General features: G+C 43.9%; 1 protein-coding gene across 1 annotated transcript in view; it reads right to left on the bottom strand.

The window, feature by feature from the left end:
- Nucleotides 1–5,704: 5,704 nt before the first annotated feature.
- The window catches only part of ADARB2 (adenosine deaminase, RNA-specific, B2 (non-functional)), a 112,714-nt gene continuing 93,825 nt past the window's right edge, over nucleotides 5,705–24,593 (bottom strand). The window contains exons 7-10 of the mRNA XM_010585520.1: nucleotides 14,379–14,560; nucleotides 8,659–8,837; nucleotides 7,164–7,188; nucleotides 5,705–5,853 (exon numbers count right to left, since the gene is read on the bottom strand). Of these exons, the coding sequence (XP_010583822.1) occupies nucleotides 5,705–5,853; nucleotides 7,164–7,188; nucleotides 8,659–8,837; nucleotides 14,379–14,560 (535 nt within the window). The remainder of the gene's footprint in view (nucleotides 5,854–7,163; nucleotides 7,189–8,658; nucleotides 8,838–14,378; nucleotides 14,561–24,593) is intronic.

Genomic DNA, 24,593 nt, shown 5'->3' with positions numbered 1-24,593 from the left:
CCAGTCTTCATATCTTTATTTTCCTTTGGGGGAGGTTGTTTCAGTAACATTGGGTGTAAAGGAAGGAGATGTCTCTTCCTGGCTTGGATCATTTCATGGCAGGATAGGCTGCAAAGGCATCTGTTCAGGGCCAGAGGAGAATGAATGGGACCTTTTCCTCTCCACAGCAGAACAAGACTTTAATGGTCTAGTGGAAGTCATTCTGTATTGCAAAGGAAGTTGATAAAATAGAACATAAACTTCTCTAATAGAGGATTTAATTACCAGGAAAGCCAGATTGAATGAAGCATTTGAGCAGAACCATTTCATTGCTGAAGAGGCAATGATTATTAATCCCCTTTCTCCAAGGCCACATTATTTATGCAGGAGGCCTTGGAGTACTATGTGTCTATATGTGTGCATGTGCTTGTATGTCTTTGTGTTGTTTTGGGTTTGGTTTTTGGTTTTGCATCCAAACAGACTGTTGCTACCTTTTAAAAAGTCTCAGATTTTCTCTGACTTCACCCAGATTTCCAGCTAAACTGGTGTATCCACATGATCAAGCTGAAACCAGCCAAAGTAATCAGGTCTCAGGGCTGGAAAGTACGCACAACGGTAATGAATCAAAAGGCTTAAAAAGCTCTTAAATTGCTATTTCATTCTTCAACACACAAGCATGGCTATCAAGGTTTAACTGCAGCAGAAGGACTTATTTATTTTATTTGAGAAACAGGCACTTCTCTGAAGCCCTCTATTAGTCGATATATCAGCTTGTTCATGTTTTATGTTGTCGTTTTTCCAATATACAGTTGGAAAAGAAATAACTGTGCCTGACGACACTGGGGTGTAGGCCTGTAAAGTTTTAAATGCATTTCTGGTATTTAGCGTTTAAATTTAATGAGATTAAACACAGAATCTAACCATACAATTTACCCTAATGACTGCTTTGTAGTTGTTTTCGGCAGCCAAATCGTGTCACAGTGTCTGCCGTGGTCGGGCAGTAGCAACTACTTTCGGAGGAGAAAACAGGCTGGGAGCCTCCTGCTGTGGACTCAGCCATGGCCAAACTGCCCCAGAGTGGGATGAGGGGCTGCCAGGCTGCTGGGAAGCCCCCCTAGGGACCTCCTCACCTCCACCCTTTGCTCTTCATGGCCAAAGCTCTGCTTGTTCCCTGCATCTGCCCTGGGGCTGGTCTCGGCACGTCCCCTCAAGAGCCCCTCTGCAAGGAAAGCCGATGCTATGCATGGGTTTTGCCAAGTCAAGAATTTGGGTGTTTACATTTTTTGACACCAAAATAATGATAAGCTCATCACCTGGAAGGTGGATAGCAGCACAAACTGCCTTTCTACTGGTGTAACTTCTCTCCTTTCTGTTTAGGACAGTGTTACGCTGCTGTGACCATTTTTACTGGCAGGGAAGTAACTGCTGTGTTTGAGGCTGTGGTGAGGGTGAGACTATGGGGTTTGCTTTACCTATATCCAGTTAAAGCCGTGAAATTTATGTGTGCAAATACACTTGGAGATTTACAAATACTGAGAATCTGTTGCTTTTATTACTTAAGGCAAAAATGTTCTGTGGGTGGCAGAATCGTGTCAGCTCACAATGACTTTTTTCCACACAGACAACTTCACCCTGCAAATGCTTTCTTCTCCCCCCTCCTCCTTATCCCACCCAAATACTTAATGACACAGATCCAAGCTAAGGAAATGCAACTGCAGCAAAGTCTTAGCTTGAAAATAAAGCTGTGCATAGTCCCTGTCCTGTTATGCTGGGGAATGAAACCCATGGGATGGGCTGTGTGGGTCTGGCACTGACTTCTTCAACACGAGCAAGCAAGGAGCTGTGGGGCCAGCGAGCTGGTGGGGCTCCCTGTGAGCTGCCGCCCTCAATTTCATCCCGGAACCAAATCTTCACAAGGAAGGGGACAGGAAAATCTCTTTCTAGACAATTTTCACTGTTGGTGTATTTATACTTTGACAGTGGGCGCTTCTGAAAGGTTTTGGTAATACCAGTGATCTCTGCGAGGACTGGCCGAGTGAAATCATCCCAAGGCACCGGGTGATGCTCATACAGTAATGCATGTTAAAACTTTTGTGTGGATGGTGTCATTTGGGCCCAGTGCGACTCTAGTCTGCTATAGCTGAATACTGATAGTTTAAAGCAAGAATAAACCAAGGCCACTCCACCAATGAAGAAGAAATCTGCAGATGTACTGACCTTTTGTTCATCACTATAGTTTTCTTAAGTAGCTTTATACAGCAAGTCCTATGCAGTGTGTTTGCAAAAACATATTTAATTTTTATTAAGAAAGATCTTTGAGAGTCACCTGGAAGGATCAAATTAGAGATGGACCCAGTTCACTCTTCTTCCAGGATAAGACCGTGTCCCTGTATGGCTTCTTCTGCATGAGCAGGCACATCTATCTCTCAGTACAAGTGTGTGATTCTTACAATGCATCAAATCCAAACTGAGTAAGAGCATGTTGTCTGTAGAACTACAGTAGGTGTGTGTAAAAATACATACTTGCATTTTGGAGCACATTCAAACTGATTGCTAAGCCACAGTGAAAAATGGTCAACAAACAGTGAAAGAACAATTTTACTTGGCATTTTATTCACTTAACAGAAACATTCACTTATCAGGTATCACTGAAGTGCAATTTACAGAACTTAGCAGCAAATTCACATATGTAAATTCAGATTTATTTTCTTTTGTTGTCTTTTTTGTTTCTTTTTTTTTACAAATATTACAAATGTACATCCATTAGTACAGTATTGCCATTCACTCATGCGTGTTATGTACAGAATCTTCACTAAAGAACTACTACTGAGCAATTTTTCCTTTTCTTCAGGAAATGCTGTATGTAGGTCATATGTGCTTCTGGGATGTGGTCCCATCACACTCTATCGCTGCACATAATGAGAAGAAGTAGACATTTAAGGTCATATTCAACCCTAGTGCAAGCACGTGCAACTCCATTGCCTCCAATGAGATCAGCTGATGCCTGCTTGCAGTGGGGACTCAGTTCGGTCCCCACTACCAAATTCATTCTGGCAGCTGAATCCAGGATTGCATTTATATATTTCTTGCAACAAAGGATAATTCAATCCCACCACACTTTTCTTTTTATTCTTAAAAACAACCAGGCACGGTGTTTTGTTGTCACAGTAGCTGCGACACCGGCCTGTGGAGCTATATGCGTTAGTCGAGCTGACGTCATGCCAGGGCTGGAGGAGGATGGGTGAGGGCAGGGAGATGTAAGGAGGAGCCATTGAGGTCTCTTGTGTGCTAGATAAAGACTAACTTGGAGAGGAAAAGTAGAAGACATTGCTTCCCCCTGCCCTGTGGATCTCTGCATGAGAACCCTTGTCCTCCTCTCTGGTTGCCCTGTGGTTTCTCTCCCTCCGTGGGAGCCCCTGGGACCACCACTGCCAGTGTCACCCACAGCTTCTCCCGCACCTCCAGTCACGGGCCTGACCCCCCCACCCGCCCACTGCCCCTCTGGGCACCTTTGCTGCCCAGATCACACTGGAGGGCTGCACCAGAGACAGCTGAGTTAGAGGACGGGACTGTGTGGAGGTACTGGGAAGCTCCAGAAGGCGCCAAAAAAATTCTGAATGTTATTCAGAAGAGCTGACAAACTGGTCAAACTATTGACAAAGTGGTTACCACAAAACGTTTCCATTATTGAAACGTCTCTTTTTTTTTTTTTTTTTTTTTTTAACTATTTCTACTCTAAGGATATTTTTTTAAATATTTTTGGTAGTTAATATGGAATGTATTATTTTGCTGAAAAGGTTTCTGGAAGGGGAGAGCTTTGTTTTATCTAATTTAAAAATTCTAGTTTATCACAATTGTTTTTATACAAGACACTATAGATACATCTTGTAGTTTATAATCTAAAAATAAAATCTCATCAAAATACTGTAGCTATTCTATTGTGGGCATCAATAAACAATGTATTTACTGTATATGGCTCTCCAAACATGATAAACCCTATACAAAGAGCATCTATCTTTATTGATAGGAACAGTTTCCCGTGTAAAGGAAATTACATGGAAAAATATGAGCCTTGTGTTGTTTGAAAAGTAACTCAGCTTGACAGTTCTGAGAAAATACCAAGACAGTTATCACAAATCAGTAGCAGCATGTTATATACAGATTTAAAGAGAATCACAGGAATAAAAAGAAAACAGTAGTTATATACCCGCAAATCCTGTCATTTAAAAAACCAAAAACTGAAAGAAATGCACAGGGCGTTTGAAGGTTGGTTCTGCAGTGGGACTATCAAAGCTCAGTTCTCCCATGACTGTATCTTCTGCATTCTGATGAAGTTTGGGATGGTTCAAAGATGAGATTATATCAGACCCAGCCACAGTTATGAAGAAAATATTTAACTGTTGGGTGCTACTCGTTTCCTAACTGAAAAACCCCACCTGCTTTTCAGGCTGCAGATGAACATGAACAATAGTAATACCTGGCATTTACACAGAGCTAGTATCTGAAAGCTCTTACATTGAGTAAGACCTTATCTTACCCAAGCCTGTAGTTGCATCTGCTGCACTTACATCAATTGGACTATGTGGGGAGGTAAAACTCACTGCAAGAGTGACAGCATCATACGACCAGAGCACTTTGACCCTGCCAAGTTCCTTAAATGTGAAGCAGGTAAGTATTATTATCCCCATTTGACAGGTGGAGAAACTGAGGCAGGAAAGAGCCAAGTATCAAATGCACTCTCTCGTTTGGGATGCCTTAGTTGTGGCTACCCAACCCAGCGATATTTCAGATGTATGGAGCATCCTGAGCTCACATCCACTTAATTTAAAGCTGTGGATCGTCACGAGCTTGGAAATCTGAGGCTCTGGGTCCTGGTCCCAGCCTGCCTGACTTTAGGCAGCTACCTGAAGCTCCAGAGCTAGGAGCATCATCACAGCGGTCTTCACCGGCAGCCCTTGGAACTGTGCACCTCCGCAGGCAGTACAGGGTTGAATCGCCCTCTTGACAAGCATCTGCATCCTGGCTGGTGTCTAAAGGGCACGTGTGATGAACTGGGCATGGGTAATTAAAATTTGCAAGTGCAAAACTCCTGGCCAGATTTGAAGATTTGGTGGGAAGTGGTTTGTCCAAGGACACTTGGCTTTGTGCTCAGAGCCAGCAGTGGAAAAGGGAGTTTAAAAATGCTGCATATCTTTGAGGTCCAAATTCTTTCTCACAGATTTAGGCAGCTAACAGGATGATTTTTGCATAGAGGTTAGACACCTTTTTTTGGATGATTATGGATGCTCTGAGACCTGCTGTCATGCCACGTGCCTAGGGTACTTCCGTCTTTGCTCACTATTTTCCATTATTCAGTGATGACTCTTGCACTGATTGTGTGAGGGAAAACAAACTCTATTTGGGATCAGACAGGTGCCCACTAACACCTCCAATCAGTAATAACCAACAGCAATAAACAATGAAATGCAGAATCTGTGGGGGTGGCATTGTAATTTGGGCAGGTACATTCTTGGGAAGGGGTCATGGAAAAGCAGTTTTCTAAAGTCAAGTTCAGTGCATCAGACACATTTCTATTTACGTATTTCCAATACAGAATTAAAAGCAAATATTCCCGTTGAGGTTGCTATTAAATCTCAAACTGCTTCAATTCTCTCGGCTCACGTGTCCTGCCTAGCCTTCTCTCCAGCTGATTTGATCCAGTCATGTAGCAAAGGTGTCAAGTGATTTATACAGTTAGTAGGAACTGATCTTGCTCTGGGGGTTTCTTCACCCAGGTGCCCAGACCGGCTTTCTGAAACGCTTTAAACAGCTGCTGCTTGACAGACTGGTACGTCTGAGCCACCAGCTTTGCCTCGCTGTACACTGATGGCATGTCTCCATGGCTTGGTATTCGTGTGCTCAGCTGCAGAACAAAAATCAGGGAAGGGGAAAAAAATAAAAATAAAAAAATCAACCAATGAGCCAAAAGAAACAGGAGGCTTCAGTAGCTGTATAATCTTCCTGTCTACATTTCATAAGCAACAAACAAACTATCACTGTGCTTTGTGTGTTTGCTTTTGGTTTAACAACAAAAAAACAGGGAAGCAATAAATGCCTGTGACATGGTTTCGAGCCGTTGCGAAGAGGAACGGGGTAAACAGCTTTGCCTTGGAGTGCCTATAGGCAGTAGCAAATCTTGGTGTGCTTTACAAAGGCAAACCCCTACTTCTCAGTTAAGATGATTTTTAGGGACAAAAAAAGGAAAAATCCTTTCTGGGGATCTTTAAAGAGTGTGTTCAGTTTAGCCCGGGAAGCAGAGCAGCTCAGTGCTTCCAAGTAATGCCAAGAGACACAAGGAGAGTCCCCTCCCACACTCTCCCCTTTTCCCTTTTTAATCTGTTATTGTCGAAAATGCTGTGAAACCTGCCCAGAACAGGGCAGAAATTAGGCATCGGGATTCGTGCTGGTGCAGGAAAACGGAGTGGTCTGTTGGCCCCTTTGCTCTGCAGAAGGACTAAATAAATGACCTCCTTAGACCTGCCCAAGTCTCAACAGTGCCGAACCAGCAGTGAGGCTTTGACATTATATGAAAAAACCCAAGTCTGGAAAATGCCCTAGAGCAAGCAGACAGGTGGAAGACCAATGCTTACAAGCCAGGGAAATAGTAGCCTGTAGGAAAACACACCCTCAAAGGACAGCGTGGTGAGCAAACACCACTCTTTTCCTTCTCTCTAAAAAGGAGACATGCTGAAAGACAGATTAAAGGAAAAGGCGATCGCGCAGCCCGAAATGAGCTGCTCCAGTCCTTGTGGTGCCAGCACGCCGTGGGGCAGCTCTGGCCGGGTGTATTGGCCCAGCCAGCAAGGGAGGGCGATGCTGCCAGCCTGGGCGTCAGTGGGCCACGAGCTGGCCTGGCTGGCGGTGGCTCCCCCCCAGCTGCCCCTTTGTTCCCCAGAGGGGGACACCGACGACATTCTCAAACGCTTCGTTTTGTCAAAAGCAAAGTGCCCTGCTCAGCCATGAGTTAGTCCCTCCTGCTCATCCCAACCCCATCCCTGGTGTGAGCGAGGTGCAGTCCAGCTCTCCCAGCCATAGTCCTGGCCATAGCCTGCCCTGGGGCCCAGCTTGCCCCAGGTTTTTTCCCATGAGGATCCTTTCGTTTTGGGGGCAGCAGAAGTGCTTCTCGCCCCCCTCCCCATGCCAACTGCTGTGCAAGAAATAGGCTGGGACCTGTGCCACCAAACTGTGACTGAGCCCTGGGCACGAAGCCCAGGTTGGTCCCTTCTGCTCCCCCCCCAGACTCAGGGTCCCTGCTAGGACAGGTCGTGTCACTGCTTGGGATGGGTTGAGTCCCCCAGCCTCCTTCCATGGGGTCTCCTGCAGAGCAGAACAACCCCTTCGGGCTTGTCCTCATACCTCCCCACCCTGCCTGTCCGTTGCCTTCCCAAATGACTTCGTTGGTGGAAGTGGCTCCAGACTTCCCTGCCGTCACTCTGCCTTCCTCTTTTCCACTCGTTCCCCAACAGGAAAAAGGTTTTGGCACTTAATAAAATAATTTTTTCTTGTCCTCATCTTCTCCCACTCTACATGGACTGCAGGACAATTCTTGACAAGCTTCCTTACAGCAAATTAATATTCTAGCAGTGAAAGCAGGTGGGCTGAAGAGACACTTTGTGTTTTCTCTGCTGCTCCTCCTGGAAGTGGTGGGGTCTTTCTCTCTCCCAGCACTTTCTTGAAGGGTCAGGCAAGAGGAGAAACGGTGACTCCAGAACCAGGAATAATGAGAGGAAATTTTCCTTATTCCACATCAAATTTCTTCATATATGTCCTACATCCCTAGGCTCCACCCTGTAGTTTTTGGCCATCCATCTGTCCTGACACTGTCTCCTGTCTGTGGGAAGTAACTGAAGTGTGAGGGCAGGTTGTCTTCAGTGCCATTTCAAACAAGGGGAGTTCATGGCTATCTTCCCTAGAGAAAGCAGGGCTGTCAGGGGGTGGTGGCCATTTTAATTAAGTACAACCTGTAGTTTTAATGCCATTACATTGTACTGCTGCTGAGTGTAATGAAATCAGAGAGCCTTCAGCACCTGGCCACTCACCTTGAGAGGAGCAGCTGTATTGTTGTATGGATTTATCAGCACATCTGGGAGAGTGAGGAAGAGGAGGAGAATGGGTGATCCAGAGCACCTGCTTTAGTCAGCTAACTTTGGTGAGATTGGGAGCGGTTTAAGTTGTGAGTCTAAACCCCTGTGGAACAACGAAGTGAGGTAGATGCCTCCAAGGTGATGAGAAATACTTCCCTCAGGCCTCTAAGACTTAGTGAGTTGAATACTCCCCTTAGAGTCAAAGGGATGCTTGGCACAAGATGCATAAAACATTATGCAGTTGTGCTTGTATGGACATTTAACAGTCTCTTGGCTTTTGATTGCTCATCTGAGCATGGCTCCATCGCCAAGGACAGCCAGAACATGCACCTCCCCTCCAAACCCACCTGGGTTTCTGCCCTTGCCTTTCTCTGGACTCCCAGCTCCTGCAGCCGACCCTGCAGGCTCTTAGCTCCTGATCCTCTGCCAGGAGGGATGCAGGACACCTGCGGAGGCTGCAGCTTCATCATGAGATTGCTAGAACACGGATGACTCCGGGGTAAGGACTAGCCCACCTAGAGCTGGCGGCAGCATCCTGTCAGTGCATCAGACCTACCTTGCCATGAAGCTTTGCCCACCGAGTGAAGAACATGTGCTTGCAGAGCCGTGAGGGACTCCCGCAGGTCCTCTTCCCCGTTGTGGCGTTGATAACCTCCAGGTCGGCATTCCCCACAATCCAGTTCACACTGAAGCTGGGAGATTTTCCGGGCTGCCGAGCGTCAGCGTGGCTAACCCCTGGCAGGAGAGAAGGACACCAGTAACATCCAGTGCTCAAAATCTTCAGAGGCTGCTAACATCTGGTGGGTCATTGTGGCACATGAGACATCCTTAAGTGAACATGCTGACATTGTGCACTGCACATGCTGTTGTCACCATCGGTTAAGTGTTACCAGGGCGAATACCTTAGAGAGACATAATTTAGCAATTCCTATAGATCTTTTTCCACCTTGCAGGCAAACTTTTTGTTAGCCTAAGGAAAGCCGTTAGATTGTAGTGTGTGCTATTGACAGCAGTGTGGCAGTTGCTGAGTGAAATCTTTCAGAAACGCTTTAATGGGATAGCTGGTTTTTAAAAGGAACTAAGCAGCAAAGTGCTTTTGCCGTGAGTTCCTCCAGGTGAGCTTTCCATGGTCCAGCATATTTATCTGCCATTAACTGCTGGGGCCTCCGCTGTAATCGGAAGTCTAGGTCAAAGGGGATATAAACGGGGGATATGAAAATGCAAAACATCATACATTTCATCATCACAAAAGATTATTAGATCCAAGTTAATAATGACCTTGTGGACATCACAAACCTACACAGAAAACTCTTGCTCCCCACCTTGTGTCTGCCTGCAAGTTTCCTGTATAGGTGCAACAATCTCTTCGAGAGCTAGTTGGTGTCCTAATGGCAAAATTTTGGACATCTTTAAGTGGAATGCATCTTACTTAATTTTAGACAGCTACAATGATGAAGTTTTCAGTCACCTGGGGTGACTGCATGACCTTTGTGTCATTCACATGACCAGTTTTGGACATCTGAATCACATACTGGAGGCCACTGCCTACATAGGTGAGATCTCCCTTGGCTCTGAATGCAGATCAGGGCTGCAAGGTCAAGTGTGGGTGTGTACATGAAGGAGACTTATTTTTAATCAGGTAAATTCCTGTCTCTTAACCATTTAGTGTAGTTCAACCTTTCCATGACTCCTGTCGCTTTCTCATTTCTTGTACCTGAAACCCCTTTGCAAGGAAATAAGAGGAATAAAGGAAGTGGTTGGTTTATTTTCCAGCACAGGATAAATGCAATCAAGTGAGCTCTGCCTTGCCCTGCTCATTAGTGCTTTTGGGAGCAAAGAATCAACACTGGGACCTTCCAAGGCTGGAAAAGACAGTGACCTGAAGCAGTCTGAATATTTTGGAGAATGTGGGCGTTGGATGATGTGTCTGGAGCCACCTGTTGAGTCCCTTTCTACTCATTTGCTGTGTGGGCCACTAGCCTGCAAACCTGGACAACAAAAGCCACTGTGGTGAGCAGACAGGTGGGTTCTGTGCTGTGGGCAGGAGCTGCCTGGCACAGCCGCCTTGGCACAGGCCAGCGCCAGGGCTGGGTCTCTGTTTCCAAACGGCGGATCCCGCTGGAGCCCCTGCCTGCAGCAGCTCCAGCAACAGCTCATGGTTTGCATAGCTTAATGGGACCTGATTTCATTGCTCCCGGGTGGAGGGCAACAGAGAAAGGTCCTTTGCATTTTCTGCTGAAGGGTTTCAAAGAACTTTTGCAGAGAGGGAGAAGTACTGATGCAGGCTGTTCAGAGAGGAGGAGATTAAAGAAGAGAGATCAAAGCGCCTCCTTTCCAAACTGCCCCTTGCTCAGGGATCTCATTTTCAGAACAGATACACACCATGAGCATCTGCTGATCTCAGGCAGAACGGGAGGAGGTGGGAGCTGGTGGGAATGCAGCATCCGTCACGATGTTGAGCACGCTGAGCTTGGTAAGCCCCTGAGAGACACCATGGGAGACGCGGAGGGCTGTGCAGGATCAGTCTGCCTCCTGCCTGGGGCCTCCCAGCATCATGAGAAGCAATGTCAGTGAGGGAGCATGGCTCCCTTTGTCGTCCCGTCCCCTCTGCCCCTGGAGGGAGCTGCAAGAGCCAGACAGGACTGAGCACGCACAGAGAGAGAAAGGTGGCCTTTGAAGGCAAAAAAATTATATGGCACAACCACTTTGTACCGGTGGCAAAGCTGGAATTGCAGAAATCATCTCGGTCACTGGGACTGAACTCGCTACCATGTGTAGAAGAGAATTATAGCTAAGTCATAACCTCACCCAGGATTTGTAAACATACTCATGTTGTATTAATACCTCTTTCAATTCCCCCTGCCCCCACCCCGAGATAACAGATCAGTCTGCATCTAAAACTCCAGTTCACCTAGGCAACAGGATATAAACTGAGCCCTTGAAAATCAGATAGATAGCTCTCTGGTGCTATTCAAATGCCTCTATACAGAACAAGATGCAGACAGATCAAAATCGGCTGTTTGACATGATGCATCACTCTCTGTTGAGATAGCACCCAAAGGCTTAGAGGACTGTGTGCCAAAAAAACACGATAGCAAACACCCTGCCGTGCAAAGTTGCCACAGGCCACTAAAACAATAAAAATGTTGTGAAAACACTGACCAGAGGAAAAGAAGGAAAGGCTGCATGGAGGAGAGAGCAGGCTGGGGTGCCTGTCGGTGGGGAGTGTACGCCCCTGCCCAGCCTGAGGCTCCCTCTGCTCTCGGTGGACATCCGTGAGAGCTGGGAACTTGCCCCCGTGCCTGGAACACCCTCTGTGCTGCTTTGGCTTTCATGCTTTCTCTTCCCAGCTATCATACATAAGTACATGTATTTGGGTAAGTAGAAGATACTTTCACATCATTTTCCAAATGCAAGAGAAGAGGCTTTAAAGAAAACACCATGAGACTCATGACAGATGCAAATATAGAGCCTAGATATATTCTCTGATTGTTGTTTTTGATCCTTTTTTAACACTTTTTTTCATGTTTTTCTTTTGAAAAATAATTGTTCTAATTTTATTTGAAAGGTAACACCTAAATAATCCAGATAATTTTCTCTCCTTCATGTAAAACGTCCTCCTTAAAACCAACACAACAAAGAGTACAACAGGAGATGGTAGAAACTGGAAGGAAAACAGGAGTCTTTGTACAAATAACATGAACTTGAGTACTGTGGGATATGAACTGAAATCTGTCCTCATTCTCCTCTCTCTCCTAGCAAAGCCTCATGCCTCTTCAGGGTACCATTTAGAATGGCCTCAATCTTAAGAGAAAAGGAAATAAAAATGACAGAGGGCTTATCTTTCTTCTAAAAAATACACCCAAGAGTAATCCCAGTGAATGAGTGGATTTCCATCTGGCTGGGACTGGTGTGAGTGGAAAATCTCACTGATCATTTTTCTGTGGGGCCAAGGAGTTATACCAGGATATCTCATCCCACACTGTGACTCTCCTCTCCATTGAAATGTTTGGACAGCTATAAGCAAGTGACAAAATTGGCATCCTTATAATTGAAGGACTCCTGCAATTTGAAATCCTTAGCTGGTCTGACCCCTGAGAGGAGCGTGGGAAACTGAGGTTGCTGAGGTTTGGTCTCTAATGCATTCGGTTTGGCTTTTGCTAGGTGCCCATCTCCTTTGTCACTGGATATGCTGTCAACGCAGTTTTCCAGGTAAGAGAAATGTAACACAAGCCTCAGCAATGTAAGTTTTAAGCAGTATTGACTCCCTGGGATTTGTGGGGGAGGGAAGATTACAAATAATGGCTTTAGAGACAAAAGCAATGTAGTCAGAGAGAGACGGATTCCTCCCACTGCTTCTCCTGGGCTGAAGAAAACCCACAAACACAACCAAAAGCAAAGCAAAAGCTTTTCCAAACAGAAGTCTCTGGGAAGGAGGAAGCCAGCCATGAAACATGCAGATACTTAAAATGACACAAGGGCCCCTCTGATACATTTCTAACTCCCTTGAAATCTCTGGCAATGACTCTTGGACACAAATGTGCACTTGGGCCAAGCATGAGCCATTACTTTTACTCCACAAGACCAACCCAGCAAAGCAATAGCTGTTCTGTGGTTAAATCTCTTATTAAATCCCTTATTGTGTTTTCAGTCCTTCAACAGTTCTACTGGGTTTCCCTGTACATCCTGCAGACACAGTGAAAGTGGGTGTGATTTTGATCTTAATGTATGGGTGGACTTAAAATGAGTTAGGGCTGTCACAGGATGAGATCAGCTTCCTCAGTGGGAGATGCAGAGGCTTCTGGCAAACAGAGGTGTTTTGCCAAAATAACAGCCAGGTTTGGAAAACAGGGAGATTTTCCCAACCAGCTGTGAGTCCTTTCCTCCCACGATGTGCGTGGGAAGGGAGATGGGGCTGAGTCATGCCCATGCTGGGCCAGGGCAGGAGTGATAGGAAGGGGCATGGGTTGGAGGAGAAGTATGGAGCACAGTTTCCTGCATACTTGCATTGCACAATCTTTGGCTAGCTGCACTGAAGAGTTAAAAAATGGAGATAAGCTGTTCAAATAAGGATAAGCCTTTTGACCTAATCACCTTATAACACGTACATGCACATTGCACTTACCAGACGTACTAAACCACACAGAACTTGAGAATTTCCCCAGTGGCTAAACTATCACTTCTGCCTCAGCTGAACTAATCTTGTCACAAGGATGCATTAAAAAAAAACAAAAAAAGAACATAAAATACATAAGGGATAAAACAGCCCTCTCCTGACTGAGGAACCTAGAGGACTTTGAAAGACAACGGTGTACTCCACTAAAGCATCTGGACCTCCAAACTCTGTAACCCTGACATCGTATTGGTGTCACAGGGAATCCTCCTGAAGAACAATTATCAGAGTCTAAGAGTAAAATAAGGATATAATCCTGTGCAGAACTGGTGGCCCGTAGCACTCACATGCCTCATGAGGATCTGAAGGCATTCAAGACTTTGTGGGATTTTGCTGGGATGAGGCCAGACAGCTGCTGCCTGGCTTGGGGTTAAGGAAGTGAGAGTCAGGGGGATGGAGAAGAAAGGACCAGAGACATGGGGTAGGGACAGGGGCTGGGAAGGACAAGTGGTGGAAGTGAGAGTAGCCCGAAAGATAGCTGGAAACCACAGAGATGCTCACACGACAGGCAGCAGCCTCGTCAGATGGCAGCAATGCCTCCCCGAGGTCTGCTGAGAAGGCAGGATCTCCTGCATGAATGAACAACCCTTTTCTCATGGCCATCTGCTCCGAAGACGATGGCTAGCAAGTGGTGAAGGGGCAGGGCTCCGAGTAAGGGCCATGGATGGCGGGGCTGCATGCACGGGGCCGGAGGTGTGAGGGCTGGTTCTCCTCCTGACTCTGCACATTTGTCTGCTCACTGGGTAAGGGAGAGCAGGGCGGGAGAGAGTTAAACTTAAAATTTACTGAACACTTCCTCCCTGGTTTTTAGACATCTTTTACTTAGTCATACACTTTAGTCCACTTCGAGCAGTCTTTGTACAGTGTTAGTTTTCCTAGACAGCTTATATCCACTACTGATCCTTTTTGTGCTCACTGCATATGAAAAAGGAACTGGATTTAAATGCATCAGTTTCTTCATTCTACAAATTCATACTGCGCAGGAAAAAAAGAAGGTATGGCCTAATGGTTTCCTTACAAACAAGTAAACTTTCCTGTTGGTGACCAGCAAAATTAGTGATGGGAGAGGGCATCATTTGTCTTGCAGGCAGGTGTTTGCTTACCACTGAGAAGCAGCTGATTGCGCCGGTATGAAGCTGGCAGCTGACCAATGTCTTCTATTCTATGGCTCATTACTCGGGAAAGGTGACCAGTGTGATAGAGGCTTCCCACAATGATGCTGTGCAAGTACATGGGTTCGATGAAGGAGCTGAGGAGAGCACCCTGGAGCCCAAGAATGTTCCATCTGGAAAAGAAATTCAGGAGTGATAAAACACATGGGTGGAGGAATGGCCACAAGAGAACTGCCCTGGGAAAATCAGCAAAGGCCAGCACATGGGTTGGAGGGATGAGGGATGAAACCATTCCTGTCCCTGTCTTATGATGCATGAAGCACTGCACTGTTAGGTTATTATACACCCGTGGACTGATTCCTCCTTTACAATCATTTTAGATTACTGTGATGCCGCTGACTTAAGGGATGTATTTCTGTCTTGTGTTACTGCAAACAGAGGCCTTTTGTTGAGAACTGTTCCTTATAAAAGAATTTGCTGTTTGATGAACATTCATTTAGCATGTCTTTAGCAGAATTTTATTTTTTTTCTGCATCTGTAATTTTACACCTGCATTGGTAGAGCTAAAATGAGTGCTTTTGTTATTCTACCTTTATTTACCATTTGTCTTACATTAGTGTCATCCCTTAGTGATACAACCAAGATAACATGTGACTTAGGTGGCCAAAATTCCCACAAAACTGTTATGAATAATTTTCAAAAGCCTCACAGGCTGACATTTCCTTGCATAAATGATCATGCAGATATGAAGACATCCATAAGAATCAAATCCTGTTCCTGAAGAGAAAAAAGAAGAGTTATGCTTTTAGGCAATTTATTAGTAACCAATAATTTGACCTGCTCTGAAGTGTTCAGAGTGATGGATATGTCTCACCCTGTTGCTGTCTTAAAGGTGCAACAGAGTGATGGTGGAAACCTTGAGGCCTTCAATCTGTTAATGACTCTGAGCTCCATACTACTGCTGTTGGATTAGTTGCCAGAACTGTTCTGCATTTTAATAGCCTCCGAATTTTTACATCAAGCTAGGCACAAATATGACAAGATGCTTACTCTAAACTCTTCAGGGGACAGGTAATTGGTTAAAAAGTGGTAAAATTAAAAAGGGGAAAGAAGTCATCGTGCAGTTATCTTCTTGGCAAACCCTTTTAGCTCAGCCCATCTAACAAGAAGTTGTTCCCCACCACCCAAACACTAACATGCTGTCTTACACTTGGATAATATTTTTATATAAGTCAAACCTTGTCAATCTGTTTGAATAGTTTTGAGTTCAGGAGTTCAAACTGAAAACACTTCAGAAAAAGTAGTTTTGGAGAGTGTATTTTGGCTCATTAAAAACCAAAACACTGGCAACATTTGGAACTCCATAGTTGACTAAAGGAAAAGGTAAGAGGTGCCTGCTATTTAAAGCAACATCCAGTGGCTGCCATGCTAAATAATGTGTTTAAAGCACAATCTCCATCAGCAGCAAGCATTATGTAGCTAATTTCTTACATCATTGTTCTTTTCATTAATTAACATTTCTCAACCGTTAGTGCAATTATTGCACTGCCTCCGTGCTGTATGTCTCTTTTCATGATTAATAAGGAGTCATTATATTTCCCTTTCCTGAAGCAGTCAATTAACACGGAATACTTTCCATTAATTACTGAATGTTTAAAACCAGCATGCTGTACCTGGAGAGCAATCTGCTCTAGGAACCTGTGACACCAATTGCTTTAAAAAGTTCTCTTTAAATTTTATTCCAAAAACACAAGCAATTTAGCTGGCTATATTAATTTGCCTCTGAAGCAGGGCTGTGAATGAGAAACATCTTTTAATCTCATGCAAGAAAAGGCAGCCATCTGGCTGCTGAGGATTTCAGAGTCAGACTCTCCCTGTCTCCCTCTGTAAATGCAGGTCATTAAAGTAATGTGTTCATCTACATAAAACTCAAATGGAATATAAAAGGTAATATTTATATACAAACAATTTAGTCCCACAATTTAAACAGTCATTGGTTTTATGAAACATTTACTTTAGTCGATCAGATTTGCATAACTTCATTTGGGGGAAAAAAAATGTGGTCATTCCTGCAAATAACATCACTTTTAAAGGAAAGAACTAGCTGCCTCTTTGAGTAAATATCTTATCATGATGCAAAATTAATAATGCAAGCTTAAGAAATAGAGTTGAGTTCAGCTAACAGTACTATGCCTCTGACCAGCTTCTAAGGCGAGTAAAAAAATTAGACAGTGATATCTTTGTCCAGATGGAAACTTGTAAGATATCAGTGTTGTTTTCAACATTTGACATTTCCTTAAAAAACCCCTTGTATATTTGATTGAAGGAGAGAAAAAAGCAGCTAAACAGAAAAACAACATATGTTCAACAATATTTGAATTTTAGCAATATGCACATCACAAGAAATCATCTGAGCTTTATTTACCAAAATAGGGATTGTGTTCAGATCATAAATTACAAAGTAATAATGATTATTTAATTTAAATTCTTTGCAAGGATCCTGTCTTTTCTTTAGAGATATTTCTCTGCCTAATTCTAAATATGTTCATCCTAGTGTAAAAAGGGATTTGGATGTCAATGGAATTACATTATGGGAAATCATAGTATAACCACAATCAGGTCATACCCTACATATTAAAAGCATTTCATAAACATTAAATAATTCTCACAATGCTGCTGTGAGGTAAAACCCCATTTTTATACAACCCGGGGAACCAAGGCAGAAAGGCAATATGATTTACTGAAGTCTGCTGCATTATTTGGAGGCAGAGCTAGAGTCCACGTCTTCTGGATACGATAGTTGTTCCTCAAGACAACCCTGTTTTCCCATCCCAAAAGAAGACCCAGCCAGGTATAGGGGGAAATGAACTTCTATGTTAGCCATGGTGGATTTTGACTTCAAGGTATAAGTAGATACAAGACAAATTGGACAGAGGGGCCAGACCAAAAAAACAAGGGAGAGGAAACGTAATAAAAGAATACAGGGCACAAGAGCAAGCTGTGCCTGATGGGTAGAAGGTGATGTAAAAAGCGACCGTACCAGAACCAGACAGCACCCTATGGTAGGAAGGGCAGAGAAATCAGAAAAGGTGCTGACACCAAGGAGACAATATTCGATGGGGACTGCTTGCCAGGGCTTCTTGAGCAATGCCAAGGCTGCTGTCCACCGTGGTGGTGGTGGAGAAACGGGATGAGGGTGATGGCACTGCCACCTGTGTGCCGGCCACTTCCCAGTTTTAGCAGCATCCATTCGGAGAAGTGGGATGAAAAAGCAGAGAAGGAGCTTTGCTTTCAAGTGTAGCCCAGGTTCGGCAAAGTGTCTGGCCAGTTGTTTCTTTCTGGAAAGCAGCCCCGAGCATGTGCATGAGTCCGACTAAGACAGCACAAGTCCTGGGAAAAGAGGGGTCCTGTGCTGAGCTGGCCAGAACAAGGCCCTTGCACTGCTGCTCTTGTCCTTCAGAGCACAGTAAAAGCACATTAATGAGGAGGGAAATTTTGGTTACTCATTCTGCTTCTGTTCTGTGGATAAAAAGACCTAGCTTGGAGGGCAGCCAGTTCAGTATTTTGCATAAACAATAGATTTAACTGACAAATATTTGGGGGAAGGTCTTTTATCCTGTGGATTGTTCATCCCTTGACCAACATACATGGCTAATGTACTGACTTGGTCCTTTGATATCTGAACATCTATGGGATTATTTGTAGGTAGATGATAGGGAAAGATCTGTCTGAGCAACAGTGAAACTATCAATAAGGGTGTTCATTTTTGAAGGAGCTATTTCTCTGTAGCCTAATTTAGATCCATGAAAGTAGCTGTGTTCCCATCTGTAACAAAGTGCTCTCTTCAAATGTGGCTTTTCAAAATAAAATTATTATTCAGAGCAATGCAGTGTTACATTTTGGGTCCTCAATATATCAAAGTGACTTTCCTCGCTATGAGGAAATATGCTGGATCATTCTGAATTTTCCTAATTGTGCAAGATTTTAAGGGCTGTTTTCAAGGGCACGCATCTCTCTAATAACTTCTATGCCGTGTGCTTTGTAATAACCCTTCCAATAAAGTGAAAATCAACCCACTGCTCCCTTAGTCACAGATCTTATTTAAAAACCCCCAAATCTTCAGCAAGCAGGATCAATAAAACCAAATGTCTCTCCTTTTCACTTAAATATGGGAGCTTTAGGTGCTTTAAATGGAAGGAAAGTATACCCTTCCTTTTGTTCAAACAGCAGATATTACTGCACTGTTTACAAAGACAAAATCCCGCGTCCGGTTTTCAATATAGATAATCCTTGAATAAATATATTTTTGCCTGTTTGTCAATCACAGAAATGGCAGCGACGGTCTGGGAGGCATCCCAGAGCAGGCGGCCTTTCTTTAATTAAACGTCATGCTCCCCTGGCCCCAGCCGCAGGGCGGGCTGGGGGCGAGCCCCGCAGAGCCCCCATGCAGCTTCCACGCTCCCGGCAGCCCGGGACCACCGGCGAGGTGTGCAGGGAAATGTGTCCCCAAGTCATAACCCCATCACAGACTCCACACCTGCATGCTGTAGCATCATCTCACCACGCCAAGTCGGTTGCGGTTCCTCCCTGGGACCAAAAGAAATATGGATGATAAAAATACTGAGGAATGGGCTTGGGGGCAAATCGGTGGGGATGCAAAGGGCTGCAGCCTCGCTCAGGTCAGCATGTGGCTCCTCGCCCATTGCTGAGACGTGGTGTGACACCTGGAGTCCCTTCGCCGAGTATTTCCAGCATCGGTTTGCACATAGCATTACTCAGAGCCGAATGCTGACACGCTCCTGCCCTCAAACCCCTTTGAAACTGAGATGTGGAGAAATTCACACGATGCTTCAAAACATCTCAGGGAGCTGTGTCCACCTGCCATTGAAGCTCGGTGAGACTAAAGTGTCTCTTCGGGACCTTTGGAAACCTCGCCCCTTAAAAAGCACTGCTGATGAATTTCAAAGCTTATTTTGTTAAGGCTTTACACTTTTTTTTGGTCATTATTAAGAGCTTTAAGTCTTACCTGCTTGGCATGTTGTTAACCTCCTGTACCACAGTTTCTATTACCAATATTTCCAGCTATGCTTCACACAGTATAAATTGTTATTCATGGTGGCCTGTGCTCAGCAGAACACCTGTGGTGTTCCTATTTATATGACCATTTAGCTATTATTGGTTTGGAAACTGGAACTAGTGCATTAGTTTTTGATCTGTATTTTAACAGTAGGTGGTTTATATACGTTTTCTGGAACATACCTTGTGGTGAAAGATCGAAATTGAAATCTCAGTCACACAGAAAGGGGTTAAGAGAGAGAATTACAAATCATGTGCACAAATCATCTCTAATTGAAGATCTGGCTGTGTTAATTGACTTTCATTTACATTAATGTGCAGCCTTTGAAGTAGCTTTTCTTAAGAGTTACCTTGTCAGGCTCAGTCTTCTGTTAACAATGGCGCTGGTCGACAGGCTAACACTAAAATAGATCTAAGAATGCAAATTTCTAACACTGACTTTTAGTCTTGCATTTTTATATGTGATGTTTAAATACAGCTTAATGTGCTCAAATCATCTTGTAAAATGCTACTTCAGACTCCCACTGCTAAATCCTGAAACAGTGCCTTAAGACTACGTTACCTTGCAATACTCTGAACATATTATCAACAAAGATTTCTTCCTATCCTCTAGCTCGTGGACCCAAACAATCCACAAACCTCAGCCATGGGGCAAGAATAGACAGTTAATGCTGTAATGCAAAGTTTGGAGGTCCTTTGTTACTGTTTGTGTCATTTTACAGGTGAGGTATAATTTAGATGTTCAGGGTCTTATTTAACCTCTGGGCTTAATGTCACTGTTTTTGTGAAGTACAAGGAAATGGAAGACCATTAACCTGGTGGCAAGAAAATGCACAGTCTTTCAAAGGTGACCTTTTGAGAAGCAGTAGTAAGAAAACAATTCTAAGGCCAGAGCTTACGAAACAAACACTGAATTGTGGCTTTTATTTGCTGTATAAAGACAGTGGTTGCGCGGGTTGCTCCCTCCAAATCCTGCAACCTGCAGAGTATGTTCCTCAAGCCTGTACCCTGCAAGGGGACTTCTGAAAGAGGGCAAGTACCACGGCTCACCCATTTACAAGTAAGTCTATGCACTATTAATGTGTGTAGATGCAAGTTTGATGCACAGAAGACTGGCATCTCTCCAAAGTAAATACATCAGCTAGATATCCAGTGAGTGTGAACGTGCTCTGCCCTGGCCATAGCGTGAGGTCTCCAGTCCCCTTGCTAAGGCCTATCAAGGAAGAGGGTTTGGGGGAAGAGCAGTGAACTGCATAACTCTGTCTCTAATGGAACACCCAGATAAGAACTAATTTTTAAAATAAACCTTAGTTTTGAATGCTTGGACCAAGATCCTCAAAATAATTTGCACACACATGGTAGTGGAGGTGATATAGGACCTGGGAATGTCTGTTTAGGCTAAAGGTCTGCTGTGCTGTGGAGGTCCATGGTGGCCTCCTCCACGTGCTCCTGGCACTATTGCACTGCTCTACCAAACCACAGCCAATGCTGATCGTTAAACCTTTCTGTATGGCTATTCATGGGAGAGCACCCTGCTGTTTTGGGTAGATTGATGCTGAGAGAAATAATTGCTCCAGTTTCTCTGCATGGAAGAAGAAGGGACCCAGGTGCTGGTGGTGAGATGTATAAGCTTGGTGAGCTCAGAGCATAGAATAGGAAACTTTATTCAGAAAGGATGTATGTGTTGCCAAATCAGGGGCATGGTGGGCCTAGGGGATGAGCCATGGTAGAAGGAGACTGGCCTGAAGCTCAGACTGCATTCCCATGAGTCAGAGGACAAAGCGTACGGAAGGGAAGGTGGTTTCTGTACTCTGTGGCAGACTCTGAATTTCTCCTGCAAGTCGATGCAGAGGAGTGATGGCCTTGAGTAAGAGAAGTCCATAGTTCTTTCATGTTTTGTCCAGTCTTTCATATTTCTTCTGCTGTAGGAATAAGAATTGGACATTTGGAAATTCTTATTTTATACAAGCATGCATTTGGTTGTGTGAACTATCAATCGCCTGCAAATCTGGCATACACGTACACACTTTGTGCGCTGTGGGAAGCCACCAGTGTTGTGCAGTGGAGAGGAGAGGCTGAGCGCTGGGCTGGCTTTGCACAGCTGGAGACCATGTCACTGAAGGGGACACAAACAGAGAGCCGGTGTCCCTGAGGCCCCAGGGCACCAAGGGGGTGCTGAAAATCCCACCTGGGCACTCTCAGTCCTCACTGGTCTGAACATTTCTGAGGGTCTGAGACAGAATTTACTGCTGAACTTTCCTAATGTTTGGTTATTGCATTCAGATCCTCAAAGAGGAGCTGAACTCCAGAGATATCCTTGTTTTTTACCTAAATGCGTGTGCTTGCATGTGCGTGCGTGACGATGTGTATTTATATGTCATTTTCTTTCAAGCATTTGTCTGCTCCTGAACAGCGACTGCAGAGACTCCCACCAGCAGCAGCATTAACTTGGCACTGACCTTCTAATAAGCAAAGGTGCGACCTGTTCTTGGGTCCAGCCTTAGTGTGAGAAAGGGAGATGAAAAGAGGTTTAATTTGGCCCATTGTATGAATGGGTTTGCTATCACAAAAAGCCTAAATGCTCTTAGGGCTGTGATGTCTCTGTTGACATAAAGGTCTTAATATAGGTTATGATTAACATCAAAAAAATGTTAAATAATGCTATTTTTTCCCCAAACAGCTGATCATTTTCAAAATTATTTTGCTCATGATATTGCTGCTTTTTCAGCAGTGTATACAGTGTACATTACAGAGGAAAATGAAGGTCAAAATCTTAGGTGTTAGTGTAATTAATGAACTATGGGCCTAAAGAATGTGGTTTAATCCTAACGTCTATGGCACTGAGAGGCTGAACTCACTTCAGCTGCACTGTGAGACTTACAGAAGTTGTGAGTGTAAAAGCTAACACTCTCTTAGGGTGGGTTATTTGGGGATTCACAGAGCCCAAACTTTAAATTTGCACATATAAATGCATAGTTTTTAAAGCCAGAAGGAGCCACCAAGATCTAGTCTGACCTCCTTTATAATTCAGTTGTAGAATTTCACCTCGTAATTCCCTGCCTGAACCAAATAACATGAGTATTCATCCAGAAGTGTTTGTGCTTTAATTCAGTAAGGGAATAGGTATGACACCAGGCTGTTTATCCTGCAATCTCAACACAGCCACAGAGCCCAAATAATGCATACCAAGCATCAAATCCTCTCAAACTTGTGGTGATAGTAATAAAAATTGCTAAATGCCTTTGAATAACAAATAAATCTGATTAAACCACTCTCTGCTTATGGCTATCCTGTGAGCAAGAAAGAACATAAATCGTTAGATACATGTTTTATAGAATATTATTCACTTTTCTGAGTAACTCTCTCCCTTCTTGGGTCTTTGATATTCTGATAGCAATGTCCTTTGCAAATAATGTAAAATGATGTATATTTTAGCAGCTACTGGCTAGGTTCTCAAGAGGAAACATTCTCTAATAGCCCAGTGCTCCTGAGGGGCTTTTACAAGCAATAAAATCCAAAGTATACAAGCCACCTTTTTGTCAAATCTTGCTTACACAAACAGCTTCAGAGACCTTTTTTTGCATTGCAAGACAAGTCCAGATGATGTGCAACTAGATTCCTGCATCCTACAGACATTTAAAGACTCAACTGTCTACGTGGTAGAGCAAATATTTGGAGTCTGAAGTGTGGCACAAAACCCACCTACCTACTGACCTCTTCAGTGAGGGCAGGAGAGGGGAAAGGGCCCTCACACAGTAATCTCCTTGTCTACTGAACTCCTTTCCTGCCTGTACTTTCTATGGCCAGAGGCGAAGGCGGCAGAAAACAGCCCTGTATATGCTGAAACAAAGATCAGGTGAAGAAATCTTTGATTTCTCCCCTTTACAGGTGACGATAATAAGGATAAAAATTTATCATAGATCATATTTAATGTGGTAAACTGAAATTTGGGATAAAGTTTATTGAAGATACCATATTGAAACCTCTTCTCACCACTCTTTGCCAAGCTCTAAATAAAATTTGTAGAAGCTAAAAATCTCCAGCAATGTTTTCACTGGTGGCCAGCCCTGATGGTACCGCTTATTTTCTGCCATGCAAGAGATATTTTTTTTTTTTTATGTTTCCTGTGTTATTGGTGCTTTGTTTTCACTAGCACAGTGATTCCCAAACAAAAACTTATGAACCTAACTGAAGTTATCCCACAAATATATGTAATTAGGAGCCTGATGGAAACAAAATTGCAGAACCAGGTCTCACAATGGGACCGTGAGAGAGAAAGGAAGGGAAAGGCATGACCTCCAAGTGCAGCCAGGGTTGTGAACATCTGTAGATAGCCTTGGGCACTCTCTCCAGAAGCTTTCAAACGCTTCACTGCAGTATGTGCTATGTCGATGCCCCCAGCACTCTCTGGACTCCATTTGGCTTTCTTGGTTTCCCTTGTGAAGGGGTAATTTTTTTTTTTTTTACATTCAACTCCATGCTCTCTACTTTATTAACTTCTAATTTTTCTCCTCAAAATCCGTGTTTGGGCCCCTCTTGTCTGGTTTCCATCACTTCTAGTTACTGGAGCTGCCTGCACCAGACCCACAAATAACCTCTTCCTCTCCTATGATCATTTCCCAACTCCATCCTTCCCCTTTATTAGGAATGACCATTCCCTCTTCCTTGTAACCTTCATTGATTTCTGAATCTCTGTGCTTTCTTGACCTTTTCTCTTCATCTGCTAATTCAGCAGTTGTTCTATTCATTTTCTCTGTACCAAAGCTCTTAACCTGACCAAGAAGTCCACAGTGCTTGGAAGTGTCCAAACTTCTGAAGCATTTGTAGTGCCACAACACTACCACAATTCCTACAAACATTGCTTTTTCCACCCCTTTTCTCAGCCTCTTTTTTAACTGTCCCTTACTGGTGAGAGTAAACATTTGCTGTTCAAAGCAGGGAATAATGATTGCTGATTTTTTTTTTCTAGGAAAATCCCATGCCCATTTGATTTACCATGCAAATAAATAATAAAAATTGCAGTAATTAATATGTTATTGCAATAATAATATCAGAAATGAGAGCTGCAAGACTTTTTTTATCCTGGAAAAACTTCCTGGTAGATTCTTTTTTTCTTCACAGACTTTAATG

Source organism: Haliaeetus leucocephalus, unplaced genomic scaffold, assembly GCF_000737465.1.
Source record: "Haliaeetus leucocephalus isolate CR32 unplaced genomic scaffold, Haliaeetus_leucocephalus-4.0 Scaffold0, whole genome shotgun sequence".
Classification (NCBI taxonomy): domain Eukaryota; kingdom Metazoa; phylum Chordata; class Aves; order Accipitriformes; family Accipitridae; genus Haliaeetus; species Haliaeetus leucocephalus.
This window is presented reverse-complemented; position numbering and strand designations above follow the sequence as displayed.